Raw genomic sequence first — 27867 nt, forward strand, 5'->3', positions numbered from 1 at the left:
ATGTTTTTTTGGTTTCGTCGTGGTTAAACCTTTGTGCCTGGAGCGTGAAACTCATCAGCTGCAGAGACTGAAGGAGATTTACTCTAGAGGGGAAACTTTGACTGTCAGTTCGTCCTCTAAACGTGCTGGTTTTGGCCTCTTATAGTCTCAGATTGTCATTATAAGAGTCTGACAACATCAGGTAAAGGATCCTACCGAGAAAGATCGTTTTATTAAAGAGTAAAATCATGTTTGTTTCATGAAAAACAACAGCAATGTTGCTCTCAATAATCACACCAGACTCCATTAACAAAAACAGTCATCTACCCTTTTATAAAACACTGTATTCAAAGTCGACAGAAACGAGCAAAACTCACAAAACTGTAAATAAAACAAATAACCACCGACTGTGGTTTGATCAGAATAAACCCTGAACCCTCCTCCTTGATTTTTAGTTATGTCCACTTTGATTGAGGATTTTTTTATGACTCGGTAAAATTACTGTTTTTGTCATTGGAGTCTGGCATGACAAAGCTGCTGTTTCCAAAAAGAGGAGCATGTTCCTGATCTGTATTAGCTAATGATTCACGGTATTTTAGAGAATGATCGTTTTTGCATAATAATTCATTTTTTTATGGCATCATGGTGTGTTTCTTGTACATAAAAAGTGAATAAAGGTAGAAATAAATAAAGTAAATACATAAAACGTGAATAAATGTAGAATTAAATAAATACATTTATAAATAAATACATACATGTGGAAATGTAAAAATAAATAAGTAAATACATGAAGGGAATAAACGTAGAAATAAATAAACAAGTAAATACATAAAAAAGTGAATAAATGTCGAAATAAATGAAGTAAATACATAAAAAGGTGAATAAATGTAGAAATTAATAAATACATTTATAAATAAATTAATGTGGAAATAAATGAAAATGTAGAAATAAATACAGAAATTACTAATTAATAAATGATAATGTAGAAATAAAGACATACAGAAATAACTTAATAAATAAATGAAAATGTAGATATAAAGAAATAGCTAAATGAATAATGTATTACATGTAAAAATGTAGGCTACGTGTATATTTTGCATTTGTTTCTACATTTTTTCACTTTTTAATGTATTTATGTCTTTTCTACTTCTGTGAGAAGTAGTAGTTCGTCCCTCCTAACTCTGCTCTACTTTACCTGTATTAAAAGCTCTCAGCTTAATGTAAATAAATAGTAATAAAACTATAAGTCCAGTATCAGCTGAGTTATGTCTCCCTAGTTTCTTTTCTCCGTCTCTTGGAGCAGAATCGAAAGTGAAAGCGTCTCCGGGGCTCAGTGTGTCGGTGAGCTCAGACCGGACGGCAGCATGGAGGGACCCGACGGGACCGAGTGTCCGCCCGTGACCGTGGAGGGGGCCTGGAGTCCGGATCAGACCAAGACCGTGAGGAACAAACTGCTGCTGTACTTCCAGAGCAAGAAGAAGTCCAGCGGGGGGGACTGCCGGGTGGAGGCCGAGGACGGAGCTCCGACGGCCGCCGTGTTCTTCCGATCCGAGCAGGGTCAGTCTGCTACACACACACACACACACACACACACACACAGGCACCGTCAGAAACAGCTTTTAATCAGCTAAAAATTCGGACCAAAGTCGGTTTAATCACTTTCTGAGACTCATCCTGATGAGATCAATCAGACGCGAAAGAGACAAGAGACAAACTTCCGCTCCGGATCCGGATCGATCCAATAACTCTGAATTATTTAACAAAAACACTCTAATATTTACTTTATTGATTTCACCCTGAATTAACGTGTGTGGTTCCAAACTTTCAGCCGGTGACGTCATGTAAAGCCTCAGATCTTCTTAATAAACACATTTCCCAGCATGCACCGCTGCTGTTGAATCCTATTTATATACAGTCTATGGTTGAATCACATGTCAATGAGGCGTTTTACCTTTTTATTAATAACACACAACACATAACAACACACAACAATACACAACAACACACAAAATAAAAAGGTGAATGTGTGAATGTGAGATGGATGAAGTTTTTCTCGTCTTCTTGTTCAAACAATATATTTATTTACAATCGTCAACACAGATTCACCTGTCAGTCAATTTCACATTATATAATTTTTCCTCCAAGTATGTCTGATACAGTTTATTAAACTGATTATGTATGTTGTTGTATGGGATTAAAACACTGACATAAATCACGAACTCATAATGAGACCCGTGTGCACGCATTTTGTTTTTTTGAGCGCTTTCAAATCACTCGCGATCTATTTTGCATCCTGCATCTTTGCTCCCAAGAGCAATATTGTAGCCTGCGAGGAGGAAAACACGATTTGCGTGCGCAGAGTCGTTCACAAAACTTTCTTGTTTGTGTGTTTTTTTATTGGCCATTTTTTTTTTTCAATGAGGGGGCGGGCCTGGGGGCATGCCAATCACCATTGAACATTTCACATCACACCGAATCACAATACACATGTTATTAAGGCATTCAGGGCTGATTTGCGTGCTCATTACGAGTGAACGATTTATGTCAGTGTTCTGATCCCACAGTGTTCTCTGTTTGTCCAAAATGTTCCATAAATTCATTCCACAAACTGAAATAAATTGGAAACCAGCGGTGGAATGTAAATAAGTACATTTACTGTACTTTTAAATAAGTATTTCCAATTTATGTAAGTTTCTTCTTTAAGCTTCTCTACATTTATCTGACATTTTTAGTTTAGTTTCAGGTTAGATTTAACACAAAAAAAATTGAATTAAAGCACATAACAGGATATAAATATAGAGTTAAAATGAGTCAAACTTGTGAAATATTAAAACGCTGTTTACATAAATGCATCAATAATAATAATCTAATAATATATTTAGACTATATAAAACAATCGTCATAACGAGAACTTTTACTTTTTATACTTTAAGATCATTTTGATGCTTTTATACTTCAGTGAGTTTTGAATGCAGGACTTTTACTGTAATTTCATAGTTGGTATCAGTACTTTTACTGCAGTAAAGTAATCTGATTACTTCTTCCACCTCTGTTAGAAACATTTGATGTATTTGTCTGTTTACCTGTAATGATGAGACTGAAGTTAAGAGAAACTTCTGCTGTTTGTGTCACTTTGATCTTGTGACTGTTGACTGTCTGAATGTTTGATGTTACTGATGTTTGGGGATAAATTAAGTCATTTTGATTTTGTTTGCTGTGTTCCAGTGAGGCAGCGAGTCCTCGCCCGGCAGAACCATCAGATCGTCGTGGGGAACCAAACCATCCAGCTACGACTCACTTCTGCTGCAGTAAGTAAACACCAAGTCACTTTAACCTTTATTATATATATAAATATAGATTAATATATCAGGATAATGGATGGTAACAATGGAGCGCTTCACAATTCTATCAAGGCCTGATTACATCTTCTATTTTAAGGTCACAATAATAAAATAATTAAGTTCTAAATATTTTATTTATTTTTGTTTAGGAAAAAGAAACTACAATAAACAAATAGTAGTAAAATAGTATTCCTCATTTTTATGATTTTATTTTATCTCAATCTCTTTTTTTCTGTGATTTATCTATTTCTATCTTTATTTTTTTATATATTTCTATCATTTTTATTAGTATTTGGAGTTGTTTATTAGCAGTTATGTATTTTCTATTCTTTTTATTTATAATTTAGCATTTATTTATCTTAATGTTTATTTATTTGTATCTTTCTATTATTTGTTCATTTTTGTTTTGGTTTTTATTATTTATATATCAAAGGTTATTCAATAGAATTGTTTTTATTTATTTTTATATTATTTATTTTTATATTATATATTTATTTCTGTTTTTGTATTTATTTCTTTTTATCTAAATTGTTTATTTCTATTTTCTATTTTGTATTTATTTATTTTTACATTATTTATTTATTTCTATTTTGTATTTTTTTATTATTTATTTATTTATATTTTTGTTTTTATATATGTATTTATTATTAATTTCTGTTTTTGTATTTGTTTTTCTTTTAATTTTCTTTTTCTTCTATTAAATCTATCTTTCTATTAAAATCTCTCATAATCTCATAAAATCTCTCTTTTAGTGCACAGTAAGTGTGGCATTGAGAATGTTTTTTTTTTCATATTCTTTTCGTTTTACAGACTAAAAGATTGATTGAAAAAAAAGCTGATAGATGAATATAAACAAAAGATGATCCAGAGAGAGTTCTGTTCGTGTCGTCGGCTGTAAAAGTGATTCAGCAGATTTTCTTTAAGCTCTCCAGTGTTTCTCATCGTTGTGTGTCGTCTGAAAATAAAGCTCTGAGTCATGTATTGAGTGTAAAATGACACTCGGAGCAGCTCAGACTGAAACATCATCAGGGAGGCAGAGAACACTTTATATACATTACATTATATTTATGATATTATATTATATTTATGAGATATATGTTGGGAAATTCTCTGAATCAGGTGGTTCACTTCCTCTAAACATTTTTAATCAATCCATCAATCAGACATCATTTAAATAAAATATAACACAACACAACACAACAACAACAACAACAACAACACCTACACACACACACACAACACACACACACCCCCACACACACACACACAACATACACCCACACACACACAAACACACACACACACACACACACACAACATACACCCACACACACACACACACACAACATACACCCACACACACACACACACACACACACACACACACACACACAAACCAAGCGTTCAATAATCATTTAAAACAAGAACTGAGGAACCAGCAGCAGCCTGGACCAACAGATTCAATCTATGTAACAGATAAAAATGTTGTTTTATTATAAAATTAAAAACTGCGCTTAAACAGTACAATGAAGTTAACAGTAAAACAGATAGAAAAAAAATAATAATAATAATAATTAATACATTTATTATTGTTATTATTATTATTTTTATTAATTATTTTATTAATTATTATTATTAATGATAATAATAATGAACAAAAACAGCTACAAATGAAAAAAATAATAATAATTATATGTTTTATTCGAATTAATAAATACACAAAAAGATTAAAATACTGTAAATAAAAAGTTAAAACTCTGTTAAAAGCGAGACTCAAACAGATATTATAATAACTGTCAGAGTGATTCATAAACTCATCTGAGCTCCTCACATGGTTTAACTCTCTGCCGTGTGTGTGTGTGTGTGTGTGTTGCTGCTGTTTGGACTCTGGCTGGGCGTGTTCACAGCTTTTCATTGTTTTATTATTAGCAGCTTGAAAAAACAATAAAAAACGTGTAAGAAACATCATGAAGAGGCAGCTCTGATTTAAATTTTATTCTGTGTTTATACGTTTTAGCTTCTTCTGTAATTAATAGTTTAATTAACTTTTCTCATATAAAATGTATTGATTTTAAAAATGTATATATAAAATTTATATTATTTATATAGTTTTATTTTTTTTAATCTAGAAGTGTTTATAATGTTATTAATTATACATTATACATTTTTATATATATAATTTATTTATCTTATTTTTATATTTTTATACTTTTTATTATATAAGTGGTAATTCTTTAGCTGCACCGACTGAACAACATGTTTCTGTAGTTGTACGTTGACGATGAAGGTCAAAGGTCAAACATGATTTGAGTTTTATAGAAGAGAAGTTAAACATTTACAGGCTGAGCAGCTGTACAACTTTTATATTTCACACAGTCACTAAAAAACATCCTGGAACATCTGACGTTCTGAATGAATTATTTGGGGAGTAAAATCATTCAATCATAAAATTGGATTATTTCATGTTTGTTTTATGCCCTTTTATGTTTTTCAAAACAAGGAAATGTTCTTTTTACTTCTACTTTTGCTGGAATTTTTGGATTGTTTCTTGAAAATGAGAAAAACTTCAATAAATGTGGAAAAAAACATAATGCAGTTTAGCTTCTAATCAGCAGAGAAATAAACAGAAAGAACATTAATATCTAGAATAAATATATCAAGTAGAAACTATAAAGAACGTGTTAAATGTCAGTTTAAAGTCTGAATGTAAACTAAAGAAATGTTTTTTACTTCTCAGAGTCCAACTAACAGCGACGACGTTTCAGGTAAATCTGCCTCCAACTTTTCTTCTTCTCTGGTTTTAATGCTCAAAGTGTCAAAGACATTGAAATATAATTAATAGGCTCTGTCTTTGGTCACTCTGATCTTTATTATTTAATGTTTGGCTTCTTCAAACTGTCTGGACTATGTCTGCTGTATTTCATTGAGTTTGTGTGTTCAGATCATTTTATTCTGAATCAACTGTTTTGATTTTCAGATTCAGCGAAAGATTCAAAGACTCAGAAGTCGGAAGCCGAACCTGAAAATGGAGCTTCTGCAGAGAACAAAGAGGGTAAAAACTAAGAATTCCTGATATTTTTCTGGGCAGTAAACTTGACTCTACAAACCTTCAAGCTCAGTTTTTTCTATTTCCTCGTCTGTCCTCAGAGTCTGTTCAGAGCGCCGCGGTGGTGTTGGACAACGTTGGAGACAACATGTCCACAGACCTGCTGTCCATGCTGGTGGAGAACGTGTCGGGTTTGGACGAGAGCCGCTACAGTCTGGAGATCATCTGGGAGGCCAACAGAGCCGTGGTGACCTTCAGCAAACCGGCAGGTAGGAAACGACACGAGACGCCACTAAGAGAACACGTTTAAACCCAGCTGTCGATCTCTGCAAAGAGTTCTTTCTTTGGTCATTTTACATATTTTTGTTGTAATTTTGTGTCTATTTTGTTCATTTTGTGTCTTTTTTTGGTCACGTATGCCTCCTCTTTTGGTCATTTTATGTCTTTTGGTCATTTTATTACTTTTTTTGGTCATTTTGTGTCATGTTTTGGTCATGTATGCCAGTTTTTGATAATTTCATGTTTTGTTTTGTTTCTTGTCTTTTGGGTGTTTTCTGGACATTTTACATATTTTTTGTGATTTTGCACCTTTTTGGTGATATTTACGTCTTTTTTTTTTTTGTCCGTCTCCTGGTGGAAGTCCTGGTTTGTTTGACCTTTCCACGTCCCCTCCCTCCCACCCTACCTGACTCTTTATACTGTCATTCACAAGTCCTACTGCCACTAGAGGGCGCCACTAACTCCAAACGGAGACATGGGGAAGGACTGGTGGTCACATTTATAGGTTTGATTTTGGCGCCTGCATTGCACGTAACTTGAAAGTCCTGCTATTTGGACGCAGATTAGTGAGAACGGGTGGGATTAACCGGTTTCACTATTAAAGTAATAATCTGGAGTGTTTTGCAGATGCAGAGAGGTTCCTCACTGTGAGTCAGTCCAGTCAGAAGCTGCAGAAACGCGGACTGACCGCCCAGCCACTGGAGGCAGCAGAGAGCGTGCGAGTGGAGAGTCTGCCTCCACAGGTGGTCAAAGGTACAAAAACTGTAAAATCGCTGTTTTTCTGTCTACAGCGTTTATTTTACTGTGGTGACGAGCTCTTTGTTTCTGATTCCTTGCCAGACATGTTGGAGATGTATTTTGAGAAGAGCTGGGCGCTGCCAGACGATATCACCATGATCCCCAATGAACAGGCTGCCATCGCAAAGTTCAACAACCCCAAAGGTTAATTATACTTTTTATTTAGCTTTACTTCTCATCTTTAACTCACTGTGATTCAGTGAGAATCACCAGATGTACACTATTTGGTCAAAACTATGTGGACACAAAAAATTGAGGGTTTAACATGTGATTTTATTATTCTGTTGCTTTAAAAGTCTCCAGATTTACTCCCTTCTAATACGATAAACCAAGAAGTCTGACTTTGATTGAGCTTGTCCTTCATACATCTGGTCAACTGTTTTTCCGTTCCACTTCACTCTAGGCGAGTGTAACGCTTCAGACACAAGGAAATGCTTTTCTGAATTTGGTGCAGTTTGACCAGATGGTGGTGCTATGTAAACGAACCTTAGGTTTTTGTTTGTAAAGACTTGCTGATGTCCACATATCTTTGGCCGTATTGTGTATGTTATGACCAGAAAAAAGTTCAAAAAAAGTTCAGTGTTATTGAAATGCCTTGTCGGTACAAAGACAACGCCCATTCACCTAAGCTTTCTTGTTTTTATTTCCTGGATCACCGCAGTTGTGGAAAGCATTTGTATGAACCGAGATCATCTGATGCGGTCCATCCCTGTCGGGGTGTATCCGTACTACGAGTCCCTGGGGACGGCTTTGTACGGTGAAGAACGCCCAACATGGAAGATGCCCGAGCCCTTCACAGAGAGCGTTCACCACGTTGTCTGGAAGTTCCTGCAGATGAAGAAACTGTCTGATAGCATCAACGATCAGATGCGTCCGTATTTCTGCAGTGTGGACTTGGAGACCCCTGAGGTGAAACTCAGCCCTCTCCCGAGCTTCTTGAGGCAGAAAGGCCTGACGGCCGAACGCGTCGCTGATTGGCAGAAAGCCGCCCAAGTGGCCTTTCGTGAGCAAATGTCTGAGTACACGGCCTTCGACTGTCAAGTGAACGCACATGCATGGAAAGCTGCAGAGAAAGAAGTCCGCTTGGTTGTCCAGGAAGACGCCTGCCTGGTGTTGGATGCGTCCAGGGGGATTGTGGCCGCGGCTGGTCGAGCCGACGATATCAAACGAATCAGGGCTCCTGTGGAGAACATCGTCCTCAAAGCCATGAGGCAGGTGAAGCGGCAGACAGACAGTGTCTCTGAGCTCATGGACATGTCCCCTTCAATGTTCTACATCCTGCAGCAGGAGGGCCTCCAGAAAGCTTCCCAGGACATTTCCCCTGACATGAACCTAGACTTTGACCAAGGTGCCCAGAAGTTAACCATCAAAGGACTCCCTGCAGAGGTTTTCCAGACCAAGTCGTGGATCTTGGAGAAGAATGTGGGGATGAGTAAAAAGCAGCTGAATGTCCCGCCACATCTTCTGGACTTTCTCAAGACTGTGGATCCGATGGAAATGTCCCAGGATCTGTTCACATCCCATGGCATCAGTGCCATCTACAGCATTGAGAATAAAGGGGTTTTCCTAATGGGGAGTTCTGAGATCGTCCTCACCGCCGCAGAGAATAAGATGAAGACGGTTTTGGCCGTTCAGACTCTCGATGTCGAAGATCCAGAAGTCCTGAAGCTTGTCAACTGGGCGGGCCTTAACCAACAGCTGTTGGACACCTTCAACTCCTCAAAGAAGAAAACGGTGGCCATTCAGATCCACCCAGAGAGAAGAGACAAGATAACGGTGGCTGGCTTCCAGAGTCCAGTGAAAGAGGTCAGCCACAGTCTGACAGAATTCATTGCAAACTACTCACGAGTTCAGGAAGCCATTCGGGTCGAGTCCTGTGCTGTTGTTCAGTTCATTGACAAGAAGAAAACAGAAGACTGGACAAGTATAGCCAAAGCTAACGATGTGGTAGTCCGTTTTGATCCACAGAGGCCAAAAATCACCTTTGCTGGTGCTCGCCTTCACGTCCAGAAAGCCAAAGTCTGCTTTCAGGAACTGGCTAACGCTCTCTCCACTGACAACTTCTCCGTGGACAAGCCTGGAGCCAAGAAGTACTTCCAGACTCAAGGAAGCTTGTTCCTGTCCACAATCATGTCAGAGTTCAGCTGTGTGGTCCTGCTTCGTCCAGAGAACCAAGAGGAAGAGGAGGAGGAGGAGGAGGAGGACTATGAGAAGGTAAATGGCCTTTGTTATTGCAAAGTGAAGACCGCGAGTGGCGTTCTGGTTTCAGTCAGCAGGGCAGACATCTGTAGCTTCGCCGTGGACGCGGTGGTCAATGCAGCTAACGAGGACTTACAGCACATTGGCGGTCTGGCTTTAGCGCTGCTCAAGGCTGCAGGACCACAGCTGCAGAAAATCAGCAACGACCACGTGGCCAAAAATGGAAAACTGCGCCCGGGTGACGCCATCGTAACGGGTGCATGCAACCTGCCATGCAAGTGCGTCGTACACGCAGTCGGTCCGCGATTCTCTGAATCTGACAGGAAGACGTCGGTGTCTCGTCTGAGGTTCGCTGTTAAAAACAGTCTGACACAAGCGGAGAGAGCCAAGTGCTCCAGCATCGCGCTGCCAGCGATCAGCTCCGGTGTGTTTGGGTTTCCTGTCGAACTCTGTGCAGAGACCATCACTCAGGCGGTGCGGGAGTACTGCGACAGTCCGGGAGGTCCAGGATCGCTGATGGAGATTCACCTGGTGGACAACAGTGACAACACCGTGAGACTCCTGGCCTCGGCCGTCAACAGAGAGTTCAACGACCTCGGGCCTACGATGACCGTCCCACAGCCGGCAGGAAGAGGCAGCACCGGAGCTTCAGGGTAAATCAAAGAAACATTTTTTAGGTGACCATGAACATGAACAGGATGGACAATCCAGCCTGAACGCTCCATTACCTGTCCTTGTTGCTATACATTTTTTTTAGTAGAGATCAAAATATAAACATTTAAAAAACACTCAAACTGAAATTGCGAAATAATAAATCCCATATTTTAGAGGTGGATTCAAAATGGTTCAGATACATGGTTCAAGTTTTACCCTCTGCAGGACAATATATATATATATATATATACATATATATATATATATATATATATATTATATATATATACATATATATATATATATGTATGTATGTATATATATATATATATATATATATATATATATATATATATATATATAAACGCTTTGTGTCACATGTAGAATAAAGAGATTCTGACACAAATATCAACATTTTAACACTAGTTTTGGTCACTTTTTCTAACTTCGTCACTCATGATCCGTTCATGGACCGTCAGAAACAGTTTTTACAATTTCTTTCTACAATAAACGCTGGATTTTTCTCAAACTTTTCAAACCTGCTGGCAGGTTCGGGGGTCAGAGGGTTAAATTTCAATATAAAGTATTCAGCGGCTGTTAAAATTCAAATACTGATCTCTTATTCGCCTCCATAAAACACCAACTGCTGCAACATTTTCACTTCTACACCTGTTGAAAAAACAATGAGCATCGTGTGAATCAGACTTGTTGGAAGGTGGATATTTATGTCTTATTGCTCGCTCACTTCCCAGCGGTCATCAGTGGGGTCGAAGTCAAAGCGAGTCGCCCAGCGGCCGGCGGTTTGGTGGAGGACAAGGAGCTGGAGCTGGAGCTGGAGCTGGAGCTGGAGCTGGAGCTGGAGCTGGAGCTGGAGCTGGAGCTGGATTCCGGGAGAGTCGTAAGGGAGGTCAGAGCCCTAAAGGACACGCCTGGCATGGAGGGTAATCTTTCTGCTCTCCTTCCTGTTTTATTCCTCTTCTGTCATCTTTGTTTTTTGCTTTTGCTCTACAAAAACATATTTACGACCACATTGAAAAAGCCAAAATTGGACTCATTCCAAGTCAACGTGCGAAACAAACCAGATCTTTGACCCACATCTCAATTTTAAGGCTCATGTTTGTCACCATCTGCTTTTTTTCACCAATTGCTCCTCAAGTGCAAACATGCTTTTATATGGATCATACTGGACTACCAGAAAAAAAAGTAACAGCTCATAACGAGCTCATTCAGAAATATTATCATTGATTTATATGATTTTGTCTTTTTAGCTTTGATCTTCTCGTCCTGAGTCTAGTATATATTTTATTTATTTATAAGGATAATTATTAATGATTCCTTTTTTTATTGATGTGTTTATGTAGCTTTTGAATCTATTTTTTTCTATTTATCAAATTAACTTTTTTTTTTTTTTTAATCTGTTTTCTCTTTATTCTGATTTCTAATTTTATTATCAGCTTGTCTGTTATCAACTTAACCACAAATAAAGTTTGATTAATTGATTGATTGATTATATGAGATATTTTTTAATACTTCAACACTTTAACAATGCAAGACTGATGCATATTTTATGAAAGGAAAGTGTGAAAGTGCAAAATGTGAAAATAAGAAACAGAGAGAGCCCAGGGAGTCTGTACGATGACATTTAATGGTGACCATACCACATATATCTTGTCCTCTGATTGGTTGTAGGTCGGGCAGGGTGGAGCAGACCACAGCTGAGGGTCTGAAGATTATTCTGCAGATTGGGAACATTGAGGACCAGACTGTGAGTACTTAAAAAGCAGAGTTTTCAATAAACTGCACTAACTCATGATGATGTGTGTCTCATGGAGATGTGATGGTTTGTATAAAAATATCCACCAGATGGCTGAAGTGGTTTCTGTTGATGCAACAAACTCTTCAGTGATAATTTCGGTTGTTAAACTTTAATCCAAACAGACAGTTTCTCCATATTTTCTAAGGCAACACAACTCTTTTACATTTTTTATTTTACATTTTTATTAGAAGTATTTCAGTATAAAGGCTCCATGTCAATCAAATTTGAAGAAAATTCCTTCAAGATGTTCTTGAGTTATTGTGTTCACCATCTTGCAGTGATCTTGACCTTTGACCTCCAACATGTACTCTCTACTTCATCCTTGAGTCCAAGTGAACATTTGTGGCAAGTTTGAAGTAATACCCTCAAGGTGTTTTTGAGAATTTGTGATCACAAAGTCACAGTGACCTTGATCTTTGATCTTCAAAACCACCAAAATCTAATCAGTTCATCCTTGAGTCCAAGTGCATGTTTTCGACAAATTTGAAGAAATTCCCTCCAGGTGTTTCTAAATTATCACCTTCACTAGGGTCACAGTGCACATAACTATTGATCTTCAACCACCAAAGTCTAATCAGTTCATCCTTGAGTCCAAGTGGACATTTGTTACCCCACATATTCCAAACTTGTTTGTCTGACTGAAACTTCGGGTTTTCCATCCAGGTAGAATCTCAGAGACGTAAATATCAATTACATACAACATAAGTGTGCATCCAAGTGCCAGACATGTTCAGAAGGCATGTTGTTCACTTTAGTCTCTTTTTACTTGAGGAATGATTCTAAAGAATAATCAGCTAGTAACTGATCCTTTTGGTTTTGTTCCGCAGACTGACGTCATCGTCAACACCATCTCTGAGGACATGAACCTGAGCCAGGGAGCTGTTTCCAAAGCCATCCTGCAGGCAGCCGGGCCTCGCCTGCAGTCAGCTGTTCGGTCTACAGCCAGATCAGTCACGCTGCCGTACGGAGACGTCGTCATGACCGACGGCTGCAACCTCAAGTGCCAGAAAGTCTTTCATGCTGTGTGCCCGTTCTGGAACAACGGAAACGGCCAGGCAGAGGAGGTGAGGGACGTTTAAACACTACCCATACCACCACAGGCTTTAGTACATCCCAATATGTAGTATTTCAAATGCAGTATGCCAAAAAAATACCAGGATGTACTACTGAAGCCAGTTCCAGTTTGCAGCCTGTGAGTAGCAAGCTTTTCTGGATACACAATCCTCTGCATATATGAGTCAAAGGGTCAAAGTTTAAGTTGTAATATCAAGAAGTAGTGCATGCAAGAGTACATACTAAGAGTCCAGGTAAGTACACAACTACGATAAACCTCAGGGAACAATCCACTTAAAAATTCAGTTTGTAGCATCAAATCCAGTTTTTTACACAACACGAGCAAAAACACAAAATGTAGCCACATGACATCAATGCCAATAGCACACACAAAAAAATGTTTTAGTCCTCCAGGTTGTTGGTAAGTTTTACATGATGTGTCTTCTATTTTGGAAAGTTTTCTTGATAATATAATGGACATGTATGTATTTAAAATCCTTGGGATCAACGAGGTATCAGTTCTGCAGAATATGTTTTTATTGGTCTTTGTGGTCCAGTCTCAGTTGGTCTGTGTGTCGTCTTTTTGTCTCAGGAGTTGATATCCATCATCAGATATTGTCTGGAGGAGGCAGAGAAAGGTCGGATGAGTTCGCTGTCCTTCCCGGCCATCGGCACGGGAAACCTGAGCTTCCCCAGTGACGTGGTGTCCAGAATCCTGCTGCAGGAGATCCAGGCGTTCAGCCGCAGACGGACTCCTCGCCATCTGAGGGAGGTGGCCGTCGTCGTTCACCCGGGTAACAGCCAAACTGTGGATGTGAGTTTTTCCTTCATTCGTCGTTTTCTGACTGTGACAACTATTACTTTAAAGAAAAGACGACAAGTTTGAAAATGGAAAAGTTCGTATTGTGTGTAAAGTTGGCAAAACCAGCTGCTTAACGTCACGTGCCAACGTCTCGTTTGTCAGTGTTTCACCAGGCAGTTCAAAGGTCAGACAATCCAGAGAAGTGTCCGACATGGAGCTCAGGAAATTAGATCGTCGCCAGTCAGCCAATCAGTCAGCCAATCAGTCAGCCAATCACAGCAGTCCACAGGTAAGAAGCCTCCTCCTTAAAACTTTCAGCTTCATGTTGAATTTCATGAACAACAAAACTGCTGAGAGAATACAAAACGAATCGAACAGACATTATCTGTAAAAACAGATCATCCTTGAGTCCAAGGTGATGTTTGTTTCAAATTTGAAGACATTTCTTTAAGGTTTTCTTGAGTTGTGCATTGGGTTACGGAACACCAAAATCTAGACATTTGTGCCAAATTTGATGACCTTCCCTCCAGATGTTCCTGAAACATGACATCTTGATATATTGTATTCACAAGAAAGGGATGGACGTGAGGTCGCAGGGACCATAATTATTGACCTTCAACCACCAAAGTCTAATCACTTCATCAATCATCCTTGAGTCCAAGGGAATGTTCGTTTCAAATTTTGAAGACATTTCTTTAAGGTTTTCTTGAGTTGCTGCGTTCATTGTTACAGAAACCTTGACTTTTGATCTTTGACCACCAAAATCTGATCAGTTCATCTTTGAGTCCAAGTGGATGTTTTTGCGAAATTTGAAGGAATGCTCTAAATGTGTTCTTGATATATTGCATTCACAAGAAAGGGATGGATGTAAGGTCACAGTGGTCGTACGTATTGACCTTCAAACACTGAAATCCAATATTTTCATCCTTGAGTCCAAGTTGACATTTGTGACAAATTTTAAGAAATTCTCTCCAGGCATTCCTGAAATATCACCTTAATCAGGGTTACAGTGACCAAAGCTATTGACCCTCAACCACCAAAGTCTAATCAATTCATCCTTGAGTCCAAGTTGACATTTGTGACAAATTTGAAGAAGTTCCCTCCAGGCATTCCTGAAAAATCACCTTCATTAGGATCACAGTGACCTTGACTTTGACCACCAAAATGTGATCAGTTCATCTATGAGTCCAAGTGGATGTTTTTGCCAAATTAGAAGGAATAGGAAAGGTGTTCTTGAGATAATTCACAAGAAAGGGGCAGACGTGAGGTCACTATCGGTATCAGTATAGATAATAAAGCTAAAATGAACTGTGTGTGTGTGTGTGTGTGTGTGTGTGTGTGTGTGTGTGTGTGTGTGTGACAGCCTCCTTCGGCCCGGTGTCGTCCCCCTCCCTCGGTGTGTATCAGATGCAGATGGGTCAGCTCACCCTCGAGGTGTCATCGGGAGACATCACCAAGGAGGCCTGTGACGTCATCATCAACTCCTCCAATCAGGACTTTACCCTCAAATTAGGTGACTATCTCCTCTTTGGTCTCCTCGTTTGTGCTGACTGAACAATCTTTTTATATAATATATTTCTGTCTGTGACTTCTAGTTTCACTTAATTTCAAAGGAAATTTAAGTGAAAGAGTCTCACTTTAAATTATCACACAGCAATAACAGATAAAACACCAATTTGTTGATTTGCAGAGTTATCAACGAGAATGAAAAGTGCGCAGGCTTTGGATTTAATGGGATAAATTACATCTTACATTTGTAATTTGATATAATACACTTGTGTTTCCTTCATATGTCCTTAATGACTCACAGCAGCAGCATTTATTGGTTCCTGTTTCTCTCTTTATTATTCCCCAGGAGTGTCCAAGGCGATCTTAGACAGCGCTGGATTAACCGTTCAGCTGGAGTGCTCAAAGATTGGTACGTAGCTGGAATTAAAACCTTTTTTCTTTATCTACACACAGTTTGCCCTATTCCCAAGCTTTTGTTAGCATCTTTTCCTCTCCTTAACAATCCAATGGAATATATGAAACTAGAAGAACTAATCCATTGGTACCATGTTGTCATTTCTGGGCTGGAAGGACTTTAAATATTAGTTAGGCTAAAGTTTTGCAAAGGAAAACTGACATGCCCACTTCATGATAATCTCATGCATTCTTGGGCAGAAATCATGCAGTAAAATGTGTTATTGTGTCCTCTTTTGTGTGAATCTTCGTGCCTCCTGGGGTCCCTAAACAGTCTGTGAGCTGCATAAATCGGGTCTGACTGGAAAGCTCTTGTGAATTAAATGAGTCCAAATGTCCATTTTCAATGGGGTCCCTTGACCTCTGACCTCCAGATATCCAAATAAATTGGGTTCTATGTGTCCCCATGAGTCTCCTCTTTACAGACATGCCCACTTCATGCTGATTACATGCAGTTTAAGGCAGAAACCTGCAGTTTTCTAATGCAAAGGTGATATTTTTGCACTATTTTGCCTACTGCATGTGAATCTTTGTGCATCCTGGGGTCCCTAAGCAGTCTGTGAGCAGCAAAAATTGGGTCTGACTGGAGAGCTGAGACTCTTGTGGATTCAATGAGCCCAATGTTCTTCATGTGTGATGATGTTAGTCAGTGAAACTTGACCTCAGTGTATAAAATGAGCTGCTGTGACCTCTAGGATAATCACAGCCTCATGAAACTTTACAGCCACAAACTAGAGACCTAGAGCATTCAGAGGATGGATGGCTTAGACACTAGATTCACAATAAGCAGCAACACAACACAAGAGCTGACACACAATCACACAAAATACACAAATCCAGTAAATGTTTGAAACCAGATCACAGCATGGATTTCTTTCTGCTGGTATAAAGGTCTTGGTGTCTGAATGAGGGATTCTGGAGGAAATTCAAACATTTTTATCCATTCTCAAGTGGACAAAAATGAAGAAAATTTAGCACCAAATGTGTTAAAATTGCTGCAACAACTTTTTCTATGACTAAGAGACATTATTGAGCATGAGAACGGACTTCAAATATCGTAATAAAAGTATTTTATTACTCTCACCGAGCTAACTATATCCTTCCATCTCTGCTATGAAGGAACGCTCCCGTTTCCTGTCAGGTCTGTGTTCTGAGTGCTGTGTTCCTCTCTGCAGTGAGCTCTCCAGGTTACCAGCCTCGCCCGTTCATCTTGACCTCGGCCGGCCTGCTGCCCAGCAGGTTCATCATCCACGTGGTCGGCGTCAACAACCCTGCAGATATTAAGGACCTGGTCTACGGGGTGCTGAAGTACTGCGAGGAGAACAAGTTAAGCTCGGTCTCCTTCCCGGCGCTGGGAACAGGTCGGTGCAAACAAAGCCCTGCTTCAATATTTACTCCTCTCTTGAAGCGACTGAAATTAAATTCTAATACCTGTAAATCATCTTTTTCTCCCTGTGTTTCATGTTTATTTCTTCATTTCTATAATTTTATTGATTCCCTGTGCAGTTGTGTTGTTTAGATATTTCTTTACTTCTTCAGTAATAGTTTATTATAACTTCTATTTTGTATACGGTGACTTCTTAATTTTATTGTTGGGACACCATATATACTGAATTTTAATGAGGTCTTTATGACTTAGGATAGTAAGAATACATTTTTTACTTTTTATAACATAATGTACTGAGTTTTTTTACTTTTTGACTATACAATGACTTTTTTTTAGGAAATTTTTCATTTAATTTCAAAAGTCATAGAATACCATGACATCAAATAAGTTGAAAAAAGTTATGGTATAGTATGGCATCAAAAAAGTTATTAAAAAAACCAAGGGACATATTACACCATGACGTCAAACCAATAAGAAAAATCAACATAGACTTTTTTTGAGGGGGTCATTTTTGGATATCCCATAATATGGTGTTTTTCTGTCATTTCTGGCCATATTATACTACCATGTGTATAAACAGAGTATAATTGACACATTTTCAGCATTTTTAGGCATTTTAAAATTTGACCATTTTTGACTAAAATCGACATGCTATACTATGACTTTTTTTGAAAGGGGTCATTTTTGGTCATCCCATAATATGGGGTTAATTATTATTCATTTAGATTACTTTTTTTTTTACAACAATCAATATGCTATAGCGTGACTTTTTGTCCTCTGTTTTTGGACATCTCAAAATCTGGTGATTTTCTGTCATTTTTTAACAGATTATACTAATTTATGTATCAAAAGACACATATTTTTTAAAAGAGTTGGGTCGCTGTGAAAAACAAACAGAACGAAGTAAAAAACATTTTTAGGTCTTCAGTTAAATACAGCAGAAAGAAAATATATTTTTTGCTGAAAGACTTCCATCACATCACCTGTCTTCCATCAGGTCAGGGCGGAGCCAACCCGGCGGCGGTGGCGGACGCCATGGTGGACGCCATGGTGGACTTTGTCAGGAAGAAGAACCGGAGGTTCGTCCGCAGCGTGAAGATCCTGATCTTCCAGACCGCCATGATGGCCGAGTTTCACAAGAGCATGAAGAGGAGAGAGGGAGAGGAGGTGGAGGAGAAGAGCGTCTTCACCAAGATCAAAAGTATTTCAGAAACTCTGCTTATCATAAATACGTCTAAATATCTGTGAGCCTGTTGATGGTGAGAACAGAATCCTGATAAATGACTTGTTTCTGTGTCTCAGACTCGGTCACTTCGTTCTTCATGGGCCTGGGGGAGGAGCGACCCAACCCAGAAGTCCTGGTTCTGGAGCGAGAGGAGTTTGAGCCCACAGTGTTCCAGCTGTGTGCTGACAACAGCACGGTGAAGATAATTAATCACTGTTCAGTTCTGCTGCAGCTCTCACACTGAAGCCACATTCAGTCTTCAACATTTTTGACGTCATACTGTATGCCTTCTTTTTCTCAAAATCTGTTGTTTTTAAGCATTTTTAGGCATTTTCAAATTTGACCTTTTTTGACAAAAATCGACATGCTATAGTATGACTTTTATATGAAATTTGGACGACACACAATACTGATTTTATTTAATGACATTTTGGACGTCTTTTATACTTTTCTGACATCATGTTTTTTTTCAACATTTTTTGGACAATTTTGATTAAATACAATATGAACTTTTTAAAATATTTTTACACTATGGGATTTTTTATTTAATTTTTTTTACCTTTTTGACTTTTTTTATACATTTTTAATGACATAATGTGACTTTTTTTCTTTCACTTCTTAGACGTTATACTATATCTTAACTTTTTTTTAAATTATGTCATACTATACTTTGACTCTTTTTTTACTTTTTGGGACATTTATGATGTCATACTATATAATTACTTTATATTTTATCTTTTCAATGTTTTGGGGAGATATTTGATGGCATACTATGACACTTTGTTTTTAGTTTTTCTACACTTTTTTTAAAACTTTTTTTTCACGACACACTGTGCTGTGACATTTCATGACTGTTTTGATGACACTCGTTGGTTTGTGGACATGTTTTTTAAGCCTCAAGTGTAACCTCTGGGCTGTTACCATCTGCTTCTTGTTTTTTAACACCAGTGCATGTGTAGAACAGTTTCAGATCCATTTTTTAGCTAACTCTAGCTAACTCTTGGTTTAATTAAACAGACTTAAAGTGTTTTTTTCATTCAAAACAGAACACTAAATTTATTTTAGGTGACCAAAAAATATAGTTCAGTTAAGGACGTTCATACTGGTTTGATATAAAGCCGGACCAGACCAGTATATCTAATTTTACCACTGGGCATATATTTGACTCATCATTTACTAAATGAACATCATGCTGTATTGACAAAGACTTGAAACTACGATTGAGACCATAAACTCATTAAGAGAATGTTTACTGAGGTCACAAATCAAATAAGAAGTTGGATCATTATCTTATTGACTGTTAAACGTCTTGGTTAATGTTCAGTCGTACTAGAAGACACTCCAGAGGACTTCTGGTTTCAAAAGATGGCAACAGCCAAAAGGCCAAACTCAGGACTTTAACATGGTCGTCCACAAACTATTGTTGAGGAATCAATATGAAAATGTTAATGTGTGAACACGCCTCTCCCCTGCAGGCTGTGAGGCAGGCTAAGAGAAGGATCGAGGAGCTGATCGTGGCCGAGCAGGCGGAGAGAACCATCACAGACAAGTACATCAGCAACCTGACGCAGGCCGACCTGGACCAGCTGAAGGCCCTGCAGAGGAAGCTGACAGTCAGCATCCGTCTGGACCAGGGGCAGGAGGACCAGGAGCCCAAAATCCTGCTGGAGGGTCTGACCAGAGACGTCTACACTGCCGAGTCTGAAGTCAGGTACACAAACCCTGAGGAGCAGGAGGATTATTATTCAGGACTGTGGTCATGTATCACTACTTTATCAACCCTGAATGGACGTTTTTTGCTCTTTCTACATTCTCCTCTCTGTGTCCTTGTGTTTCTATATGAATCTATAAGTCCTGCAGCTCTGTGGACATCCCATAATATGGTGCTTTTTTCACTATTTGTGGACAAACTAAACTACTATATTTTTGGAGGGGGTCATTTTAATACATATAGTTATACATATATACAGTTGAAACCAGAAGTTTACATACACTATATAAAAAGACACATATGCTTTTTTTCTCACTGTCTGACATGAAATCAGAGAATAACTTTTCCTGTTTTAGGTCCGTTAGGATTACCAAAATTATTTCTATTTACTAAATGCCAGAATAATGAGAGATGGATTTTTTAAGACAATTTTTTATTACTTTCTTCAAAGTCAGAAGTTTACATACACTAACATTATTATGCCTTGAAACAATTTGGGAAAGCCCAGATGATGCTGTCATGTCTTTGGAAGCTTCTGATAGGTTCATTGACAACATTTGAGTTAATTAAAGACACACCTGTGGATGTATTTTAAGGCACACCTGAAACACACTGCTTCTTTGTGTAACATCATGGGAAAGTCAAAAGAAATCAACCAAAATATCAGGAAGAGAATTGTGGACTTGCACAAGTCTGGTTCATCCTTGGGTGCAATTTCCAGATGCCTGAAGGTGCCACATTCATCTGTTCAAATAATTATAGCCAAGTATAAACACCATGGGAATGTCCAGCCATCATACCGCTCAGGAAGGAGACGGGCTCTGTGCCCCAGAGATGAACAGAGAGATGCTTTGGTCCAAAAATGTGCATATCAACCCAAGAACAAAAGCGAAAGACCTTGTGAAGATGCTGGCTGAAGCTGGTAAGAGTGTGTCATTATCCACAGTGAAACGAGTGCTGTACCAACATGGGCTGAATGGCCACTCTGCCAGGAAGAAGCCATTACTCCAAAAGAAACGTAGAACAGCCAGATTACAGTTTGCAAATGCACAAAGGGACAAAGACCTTAATTTTTGGTCTGACAAAACTGTAATTCTCCACAATTCTCTTCCTGATATCTTGGCTGATTTCTTTTGACTTTCCCATGATGTTACACAAAGAAGCAGTGTGTTTCAGGTGTGCCTTAAAATACATCCACAGGTGTGTCTTTAATCAACTCAAATGTTGTCAATAAACCAACAATCAGAAGCGTCCAAAGACATGACAGCATCATCTGGGCTTTCCCAAATTGTTTCAAGGCATAATAATGTTAGTGTATGTAAACTTCTGACTTTGAAGAAAGTAATAAAAAATTGTCTAAAAAAATCCTTCTCTCATTATTTTGGCATTTAGCAAATAGAAATAATTTTGGTAATCCTAACGGACCTAAAACAGGAAAAGTGATTGTCTGATTTCATGTCAGACAGTGAGAAAAAAAGCATATGTGTCTTTTTATATAGTGTATGTAAACTTCTGGTTTCAACTGTACATTTTTTTCAGTTTTTTGGGCAAACCATAATATGGGTTTTTCTGTCATTTTTTAACAGATTATACTATAATATCTACCAACAGACTATAATTGGTCCATTTTAAGCATTTTGGGCAGTTTAAAATTTGATCATTTTTGACAAGAAATCGACATGCTATAGTATGACTTTTTTTGGGAGAGCGTCATTTTTGGACATCCCATAATATGGTGTTTTTCTGTCATTTGTTGGGAGATTATGCTCTGATATGTATCAACGGACCATATTTTGACGCATTCTAAGCATTTATAAAATCTTTATAAATCTATAAGTCCTGCAGCTCTATGGGATCAGCACATTCATGGACCAACTCAAACATGTCTTTGTGCAGAATAACACAGTTTGAATGACAGAAATAAAAAAACAGGAAAACACAAGTTGAGAAGTTTCTCAGACATTTTGACAGAAATATCCAAATTTGAACCACTTGATGACCATTGTTGCCAACTAAGCGACTTTTCAGACCCCTCTAGCGACTCTTTGCCAGAAAAGCGACTAGCGACAAATCTAGCGACTTTTGTAGACTCGTTCTTACTCTTCTTAACGATCAGGTCCTGCTGTGGGCCCTCCCTTGTCCCAAAGCACTCACATGCGGCCCAGTCCTCCTGCAGGAGTCTTTCCCAGCTGCAGTCAGAGCAGGAGATGTTAACCCCTTAGTGTCCAGTCTGCAATTAAATCGCACATGCACAAAGTTGCCACCAACTGTCTCACAGTCAGAGTGTCTCTTTTGGGTCACTTCAGCTGGTCCCGAGGCCAAATAAAGGAGGAGGGTTGGAAATGTGACAGAAGACGGTGCATTTGCAGTTCTAAACATATTTAGGGTGTTTTTTTACTCACTTTTTTGTCTTTCCCACAACGTTATTCCTCTCTCCTACACCGTCCATTACAAGTATATGCACATGGTCAATTATGCAAATTAGGCGATGATGTCATTTAGCGACTTCTGCTTTGACTTTAGGACAGCCAATAGCTACTTTCCTTACTAAGGAGTTGGCAAAATTGCTGATGACTCATTCAAAGACTGTAAAAAAAGTGAACAGTCCAACAATAATGCCCGTTTCTTTCTATGATTAACAGTGTATTTCTGGCGTTTTTGAAAGCAAGAAAACATACATTTCAGAGGGTTAAATTAAAGCATATAGCATATATCAAATGTTAACAGATTCCTTTAAATATTATCACCATCAGGGACATCATCCGGAAGGTGGAGAGGTCGGAGAACCTGAAGACCAAGGCCTTGATGCTGAGGGGCCTGGTGGAGTGGCAGTTTGAGGACCGCAGCGGAGTGATGGTGCCCTTTGACATTTACACCAACCTGAGCCTGGAGGAGGCGCTGGAGAAGAGACAGCAGAGCGTTCCCATCAAGATCAACAACGACAAGTACAACGCTCAAGTACTGATGAAGAAAGCGGTGTCAGCCAACAAGCGTAGAGAGGTGGAGCTCCTCAGGAAAGAGCTGAAAGGTCAGTGACTGTTTCTGTTGTCCTCATTCAACATGTTCCTACCACAGACCATTTATGAATAAAGGACGTAGTCACGGTGACGCCCCCCGTTGGTTTGTGGATGTTTGAAGCATTGGGTTCGGCGTTAAGTCTGTCTCCATCTTTGTTTGTTGAAACCGGGAGAGACCAGATCTGGACTGTGGAGGAGCGAGGACAGGCGTATCTAAAAAAATAAACTGTTAACGCTGAAACTAAATGTTTGTTACTTGGTCATTTTTATGTCTTTTGTTGCTCTTTTGTGTCTTTCTTTGGTAATTTTGTATTGTTTTTTCGTACTGTTTACATCCTTTTTGGTCATTTTTGGTCTTTTTTTATTATGATTTTGTCATTTTTACATCTTTTACTGAAGAAACTTAACAGCGACTCATTGGGGTCAACAAGACATTTTTAGATGAACAAAAAGTTGAAATAAACTATGATGAAGGGAAAACATGGTGAAAGAGTCAAAGTTGAGTTAAGATGTCCACATTACTATGGATACGCATTGAAACTCATTCATCATCTGTTTTCTTCTGAATGGGACCGTTATTTACACAGTAACATCAGATTGTCTTGAAGAAGACTCGAAACTAGAGATTGAGACCATAGAGAAGTTTTTCTGAGGTAATAAATGAGGTGAGAAGTCGTCTCTGTTTGTATTGTGATAGATAGGACCGGACGGTGGCGCCCCCTGCAGGATGTTTGACAGACTGCAGGCTGCAGGGACAACATGTTCCTGTTCTAAACTGTCTCTCTCGCCCTGAAACAAACACTCCCATCACTCTGTTTGCAGATGACGCCGCTCTGCCGTCACACTGGGACGACATGAAGGGCGACCTGCACAAACTGTTTCCTCTGAGCCCCGGATCCAAAGAACACAACGACGTGGTGGCAAAACTCACAAAGACCGGCCTCACTGTCAACATCCTCAGAGTACGTTCAGTCTGAGTTATTATTAACTGTATTATTTAAGAGTCATTTTTATATATTACATAACATGTTTAGGTTTATATACAGACAGAATGAGAAGGAGTCAGAAACTACAAAGAGTTAATGTTGTTTTGGATAATAACAGGAGGGATGTTACCATGTAAGTGTTGTTTTGTACCTGTTTTGGTAGATTGAACGAGTCCAGAATGCAACGCTGTGGCAGAGCTACCAGCTGATGAAGAAACAGATGGAGGTGAAGAATAAACACACAAACAACGAGAGGATACTCTACCATGGCACCGGAGCCAGCTCCATCGATCTCATTAACGATCGGGGCTTCAACCGCAGCTACGCAGGAATTCACGGTAATCAATCAATTGATAAATCAATCAATCAATCAATCAATCAGTCAGTCAATCTATGAAGTCCTGCAGCTCCATGGAATCAGAACAATCTTGGCTAAAAGTGAGAACAATGGGCCTCATTCACGAACCGTTCTTAAGAACAAATTTGTTCTTAAGTCCTACTTACGAAGATTTTACGAAGATTGTGGCATTCATGAATTTTGTTCTTATCCAGGATTTTTCTTAGGTAAGAACAAATCCTACGAACACTCAGGAGTACTCTTAAGTGTTGTGTTCTTTTGTGTTGTCTTCTTTTGTTAAGTTAAATAAAATACATTACAGTGAAATTTCCGTCATATTTATGTATTTATTTATTCATTTCATTTTTTTTTCATTTTTCATTTTAATTAAATTAAATGTGTCAAAGCTTTAACATGAATCAAGTAAATTGGAAATCATGCCGTCCGTTAATGATACCACCCTATTTATAGGTGGCATTTCACCACGACCAACAAAACAATGGCAGATATATTGCTGCTGCAGGAGGGCTCTGTCCGTTCTGGTTCTGTTGCAAGTTGGCTCTGCGGGACTTCATCTGTGATAAAAAATAAATAAAATCAAGCCAAGGTTGCAACCCCTCAGTCCACAACCTCTGGACACAAACTTGCCACGGGCCCCTGCCTAGTGCCTACAGACGCAAAGTGTGCGCGCAAAGGCGCTCTTCCCATTACATACATAACAACACCGGCCAACACGCAACCACACAAAATAACTGTCATTTTAGGTCTGTTTTGTTTGGCGCCTGTCACGTACAGGACAATATACACATAGACGGATTATCATGACCACCTAAAAAAAACTATCAACCAGCGCATCCAGAGTGTCCCATTAATACTCTCTCTCTCCTTCGCGCTGGCCGGCGCACACAGACGCACTTACACACACAAATACAGGCACATGCCATGGAGGAGTCATGTTGTAATGGTAATAAACAAATGCACTAAATCGCGCTAATGTGTTCAGACTGACCGTCCGACCGGGGGGTCGACACGGCACTCGGATGCCGAGTACTCAGATACCGGCTACAGTCCTAGAAACTACTCACCTAAACCACCAGCTTTTTACTGGCCTTTTCAAAGAAAAGTCCTTGATAAAGTAATCACAGTCCAACTCTCTGACCCGTTTGGCCTCTACGGCCAGTTACATATTGTGGTTTCAAGGTATTATTCCAGAAAATATAATGTTTGTGTTGTTGCAACCTGCACTAAGGCTGCTAATTTTATTTATTTACGTATTTATTTATTTTCCTGTGCTCCAACGGATTTACGCTTTGCTTTAGGCATTCTGTTGCTGTTTCCTCTGTGTGGCGTCTACACACGGCCCTGCAGTCCTTTTTATGGGCATTAATGGGTGGTTACCTATGCTAATCCTATGTTATTAGACTCACCTGGCACGCGCGCTGAACGTACGAGGAGATGGCATTCATCAATTTAAGAACACGGCTGCGAACAATTCAGCGGCTTAAGAACACGTTGATGAATCTGACGTAGGGTCTTCTTAGAAATCTTCTTAAGAAGGATTTAAGAAAGAATCTAAGAAGATTCTTCAGAAGATATTGGTGAATGAGGCCCAATGTGTATATATATGTGTGTGTGTATATATACACACACACACACACATATATATATATATATTTATATATATATATATATATATATATATTTATATAGATATATATATATATGTGTGTGTGTGTCCACTCCTCTCTGCTCTGTGTAAGCATATTTTCAGTAATATTTGTCATGTGACCGTTGGTCTCAGCAGAATCAATCATGTCTTCACAGTGTCTCTGAGGAGCAGAATTTAATGTTTTTAACAGGATCTGGTTACTGCAAACGCTTTATTTTAAATGACACATGGAGAATAAAGAGATTCTGACACAAATATCAACATTTTAAGATAAGTTCTGGTCACTTTTCATAACGGAAATGTTTGTGACGACATGGTGCGTTCAAGGACCGTTGTAAAGTTTAAACTCTGACGATGATGCCTGTTTATGATAAACGGTGTATTTTTGGCAATCTTTCGAAGAAAACATACTTTTAAAGCCGGTGTGTTGGTGGTGTTCAGAGTGTTAATGTTTCAGTCTTCCTACTGAACAAACAAACATTGTTTTGATATATTAACTTTGTGATGAACTTCCTCTGTTTGTTCTGCAGGTGCGATGTACGGCAACGGCTCGTACTTTGCGGTGGACCCGACCTACTCGGCTCAACGCTACGCCAAACCAGATGCTATCGGCCACATGCGCATGTACCAGGCTCGGGTCCTGGTCGGAGACTTCACCCAGGGAAGAAGTGGCATGATCACTCCGCCCTCCAAGACCTCGAATGCTGCAGATCTGTACGACAGCGTTGGAGATGACAATCGCAACCCGACCATGTTTGTAGTCTTCAATGACATGCAGGCGTACCCAGAGTACCTGATCACATTCACATGAGTCAGCCTACCATTACACTTCACCTCTGATTAATATGTACCTCTATTATTTGTCTTGTACTTTAAATCAGTAGTCTACAAAACCATTTATAAAATCTATAATAATCGATAACATTGCGTATTTCCTGCAGGTGCAGTTTTTCTTGTTTTCTGTATTTGTTTTCTAAACACTAGCTAGATGAAAACAAAAGCATGTATGTCAACATTTCTCTTCATTTGAAATCGCTCACATTGTTATTTCTGTTATGAAATCTAGTCTGAAAAACTGATTAATAAAGGACTTCTGCCACAATTTGGCATTTTCTCTTGTCAGGTAATTATTCATAAAGTCAGATTAGGTTTTAGATTTCTTTGGAAATGTAGAAAATGTTTTAACTGACATCACTGGTGATTTTATATGACGGGCAGGGGTAGCGAGATCAAGAGACATTTTTGCCAAATAAAGTAAGAAAAAATGTTTCTCTGGAGCCGCAAAATAAATTTGGGCCTCATTAATTCAGCAGATAAGTTCTAAAGTACCACTAATATTAGTAATATGTCTGAGTATCATTGAACCCTGAAGAAACATCTCACCTAGCTCAGGAAACTCAACACTTGACGATCGATTTATGTCGAATGTGAAAAGAAAGAAAATAGTAAAAAAGTCTGGCAGCAAAAGTTAACATCATTTATTTCATCTTTAAACTGTCTTTTAGAGCAAAACCAATAACTGTTTGGCCCTAACCTTAGAGAAGTGCTGACGGAGCACAAATTCAACCAAACCAAAGATCATTTTAAGTTAATGTATACTGACGTG

The 27867-nt window shown here is 38.7% G+C and overlaps 1 protein-coding gene across 1 annotated transcript; it reads left to right on the forward strand.

Annotated features, from left to right (window-relative positions):
* On the forward strand, positions 1 to 27363 carry LOC131974828 (protein mono-ADP-ribosyltransferase PARP14-like). The gene is made up of 24 exons (XM_059337310.1): positions 1 to 181; positions 1283 to 1536; positions 3205 to 3287; positions 6058 to 6085; positions 6298 to 6372; positions 6468 to 6635; positions 7273 to 7398; positions 7486 to 7587; positions 8105 to 10295; positions 11049 to 11237; positions 11986 to 12061; positions 12940 to 13176; positions 13758 to 13979; positions 14130 to 14256; positions 15331 to 15480; positions 15823 to 15885; positions 17105 to 17290; positions 18314 to 18517; positions 18619 to 18737; positions 20017 to 20252; positions 23006 to 23280; positions 24092 to 24231; positions 24419 to 24593; positions 26792 to 27363. Exons 2-24 carry the CDS (start codon positions 1344 to 1346, stop codon positions 27070 to 27072), a joined length of 5646 nt encoding a protein of 1881 aa, XP_059193293.1. The 5' UTR covers positions 1 to 181; positions 1283 to 1343; the 3' UTR covers positions 27073 to 27363.
* Positions 27364 to 27867: the final 504 nt, after the last annotated feature.

The sequence above is a fragment of the Centropristis striata genome, chromosome 7, assembly GCF_030273125.1.
Source record: "Centropristis striata isolate RG_2023a ecotype Rhode Island chromosome 7, C.striata_1.0, whole genome shotgun sequence".
In the NCBI taxonomy this organism is placed as follows: Eukaryota; Metazoa; Chordata; class Actinopteri; order Perciformes; family Serranidae; genus Centropristis; species Centropristis striata.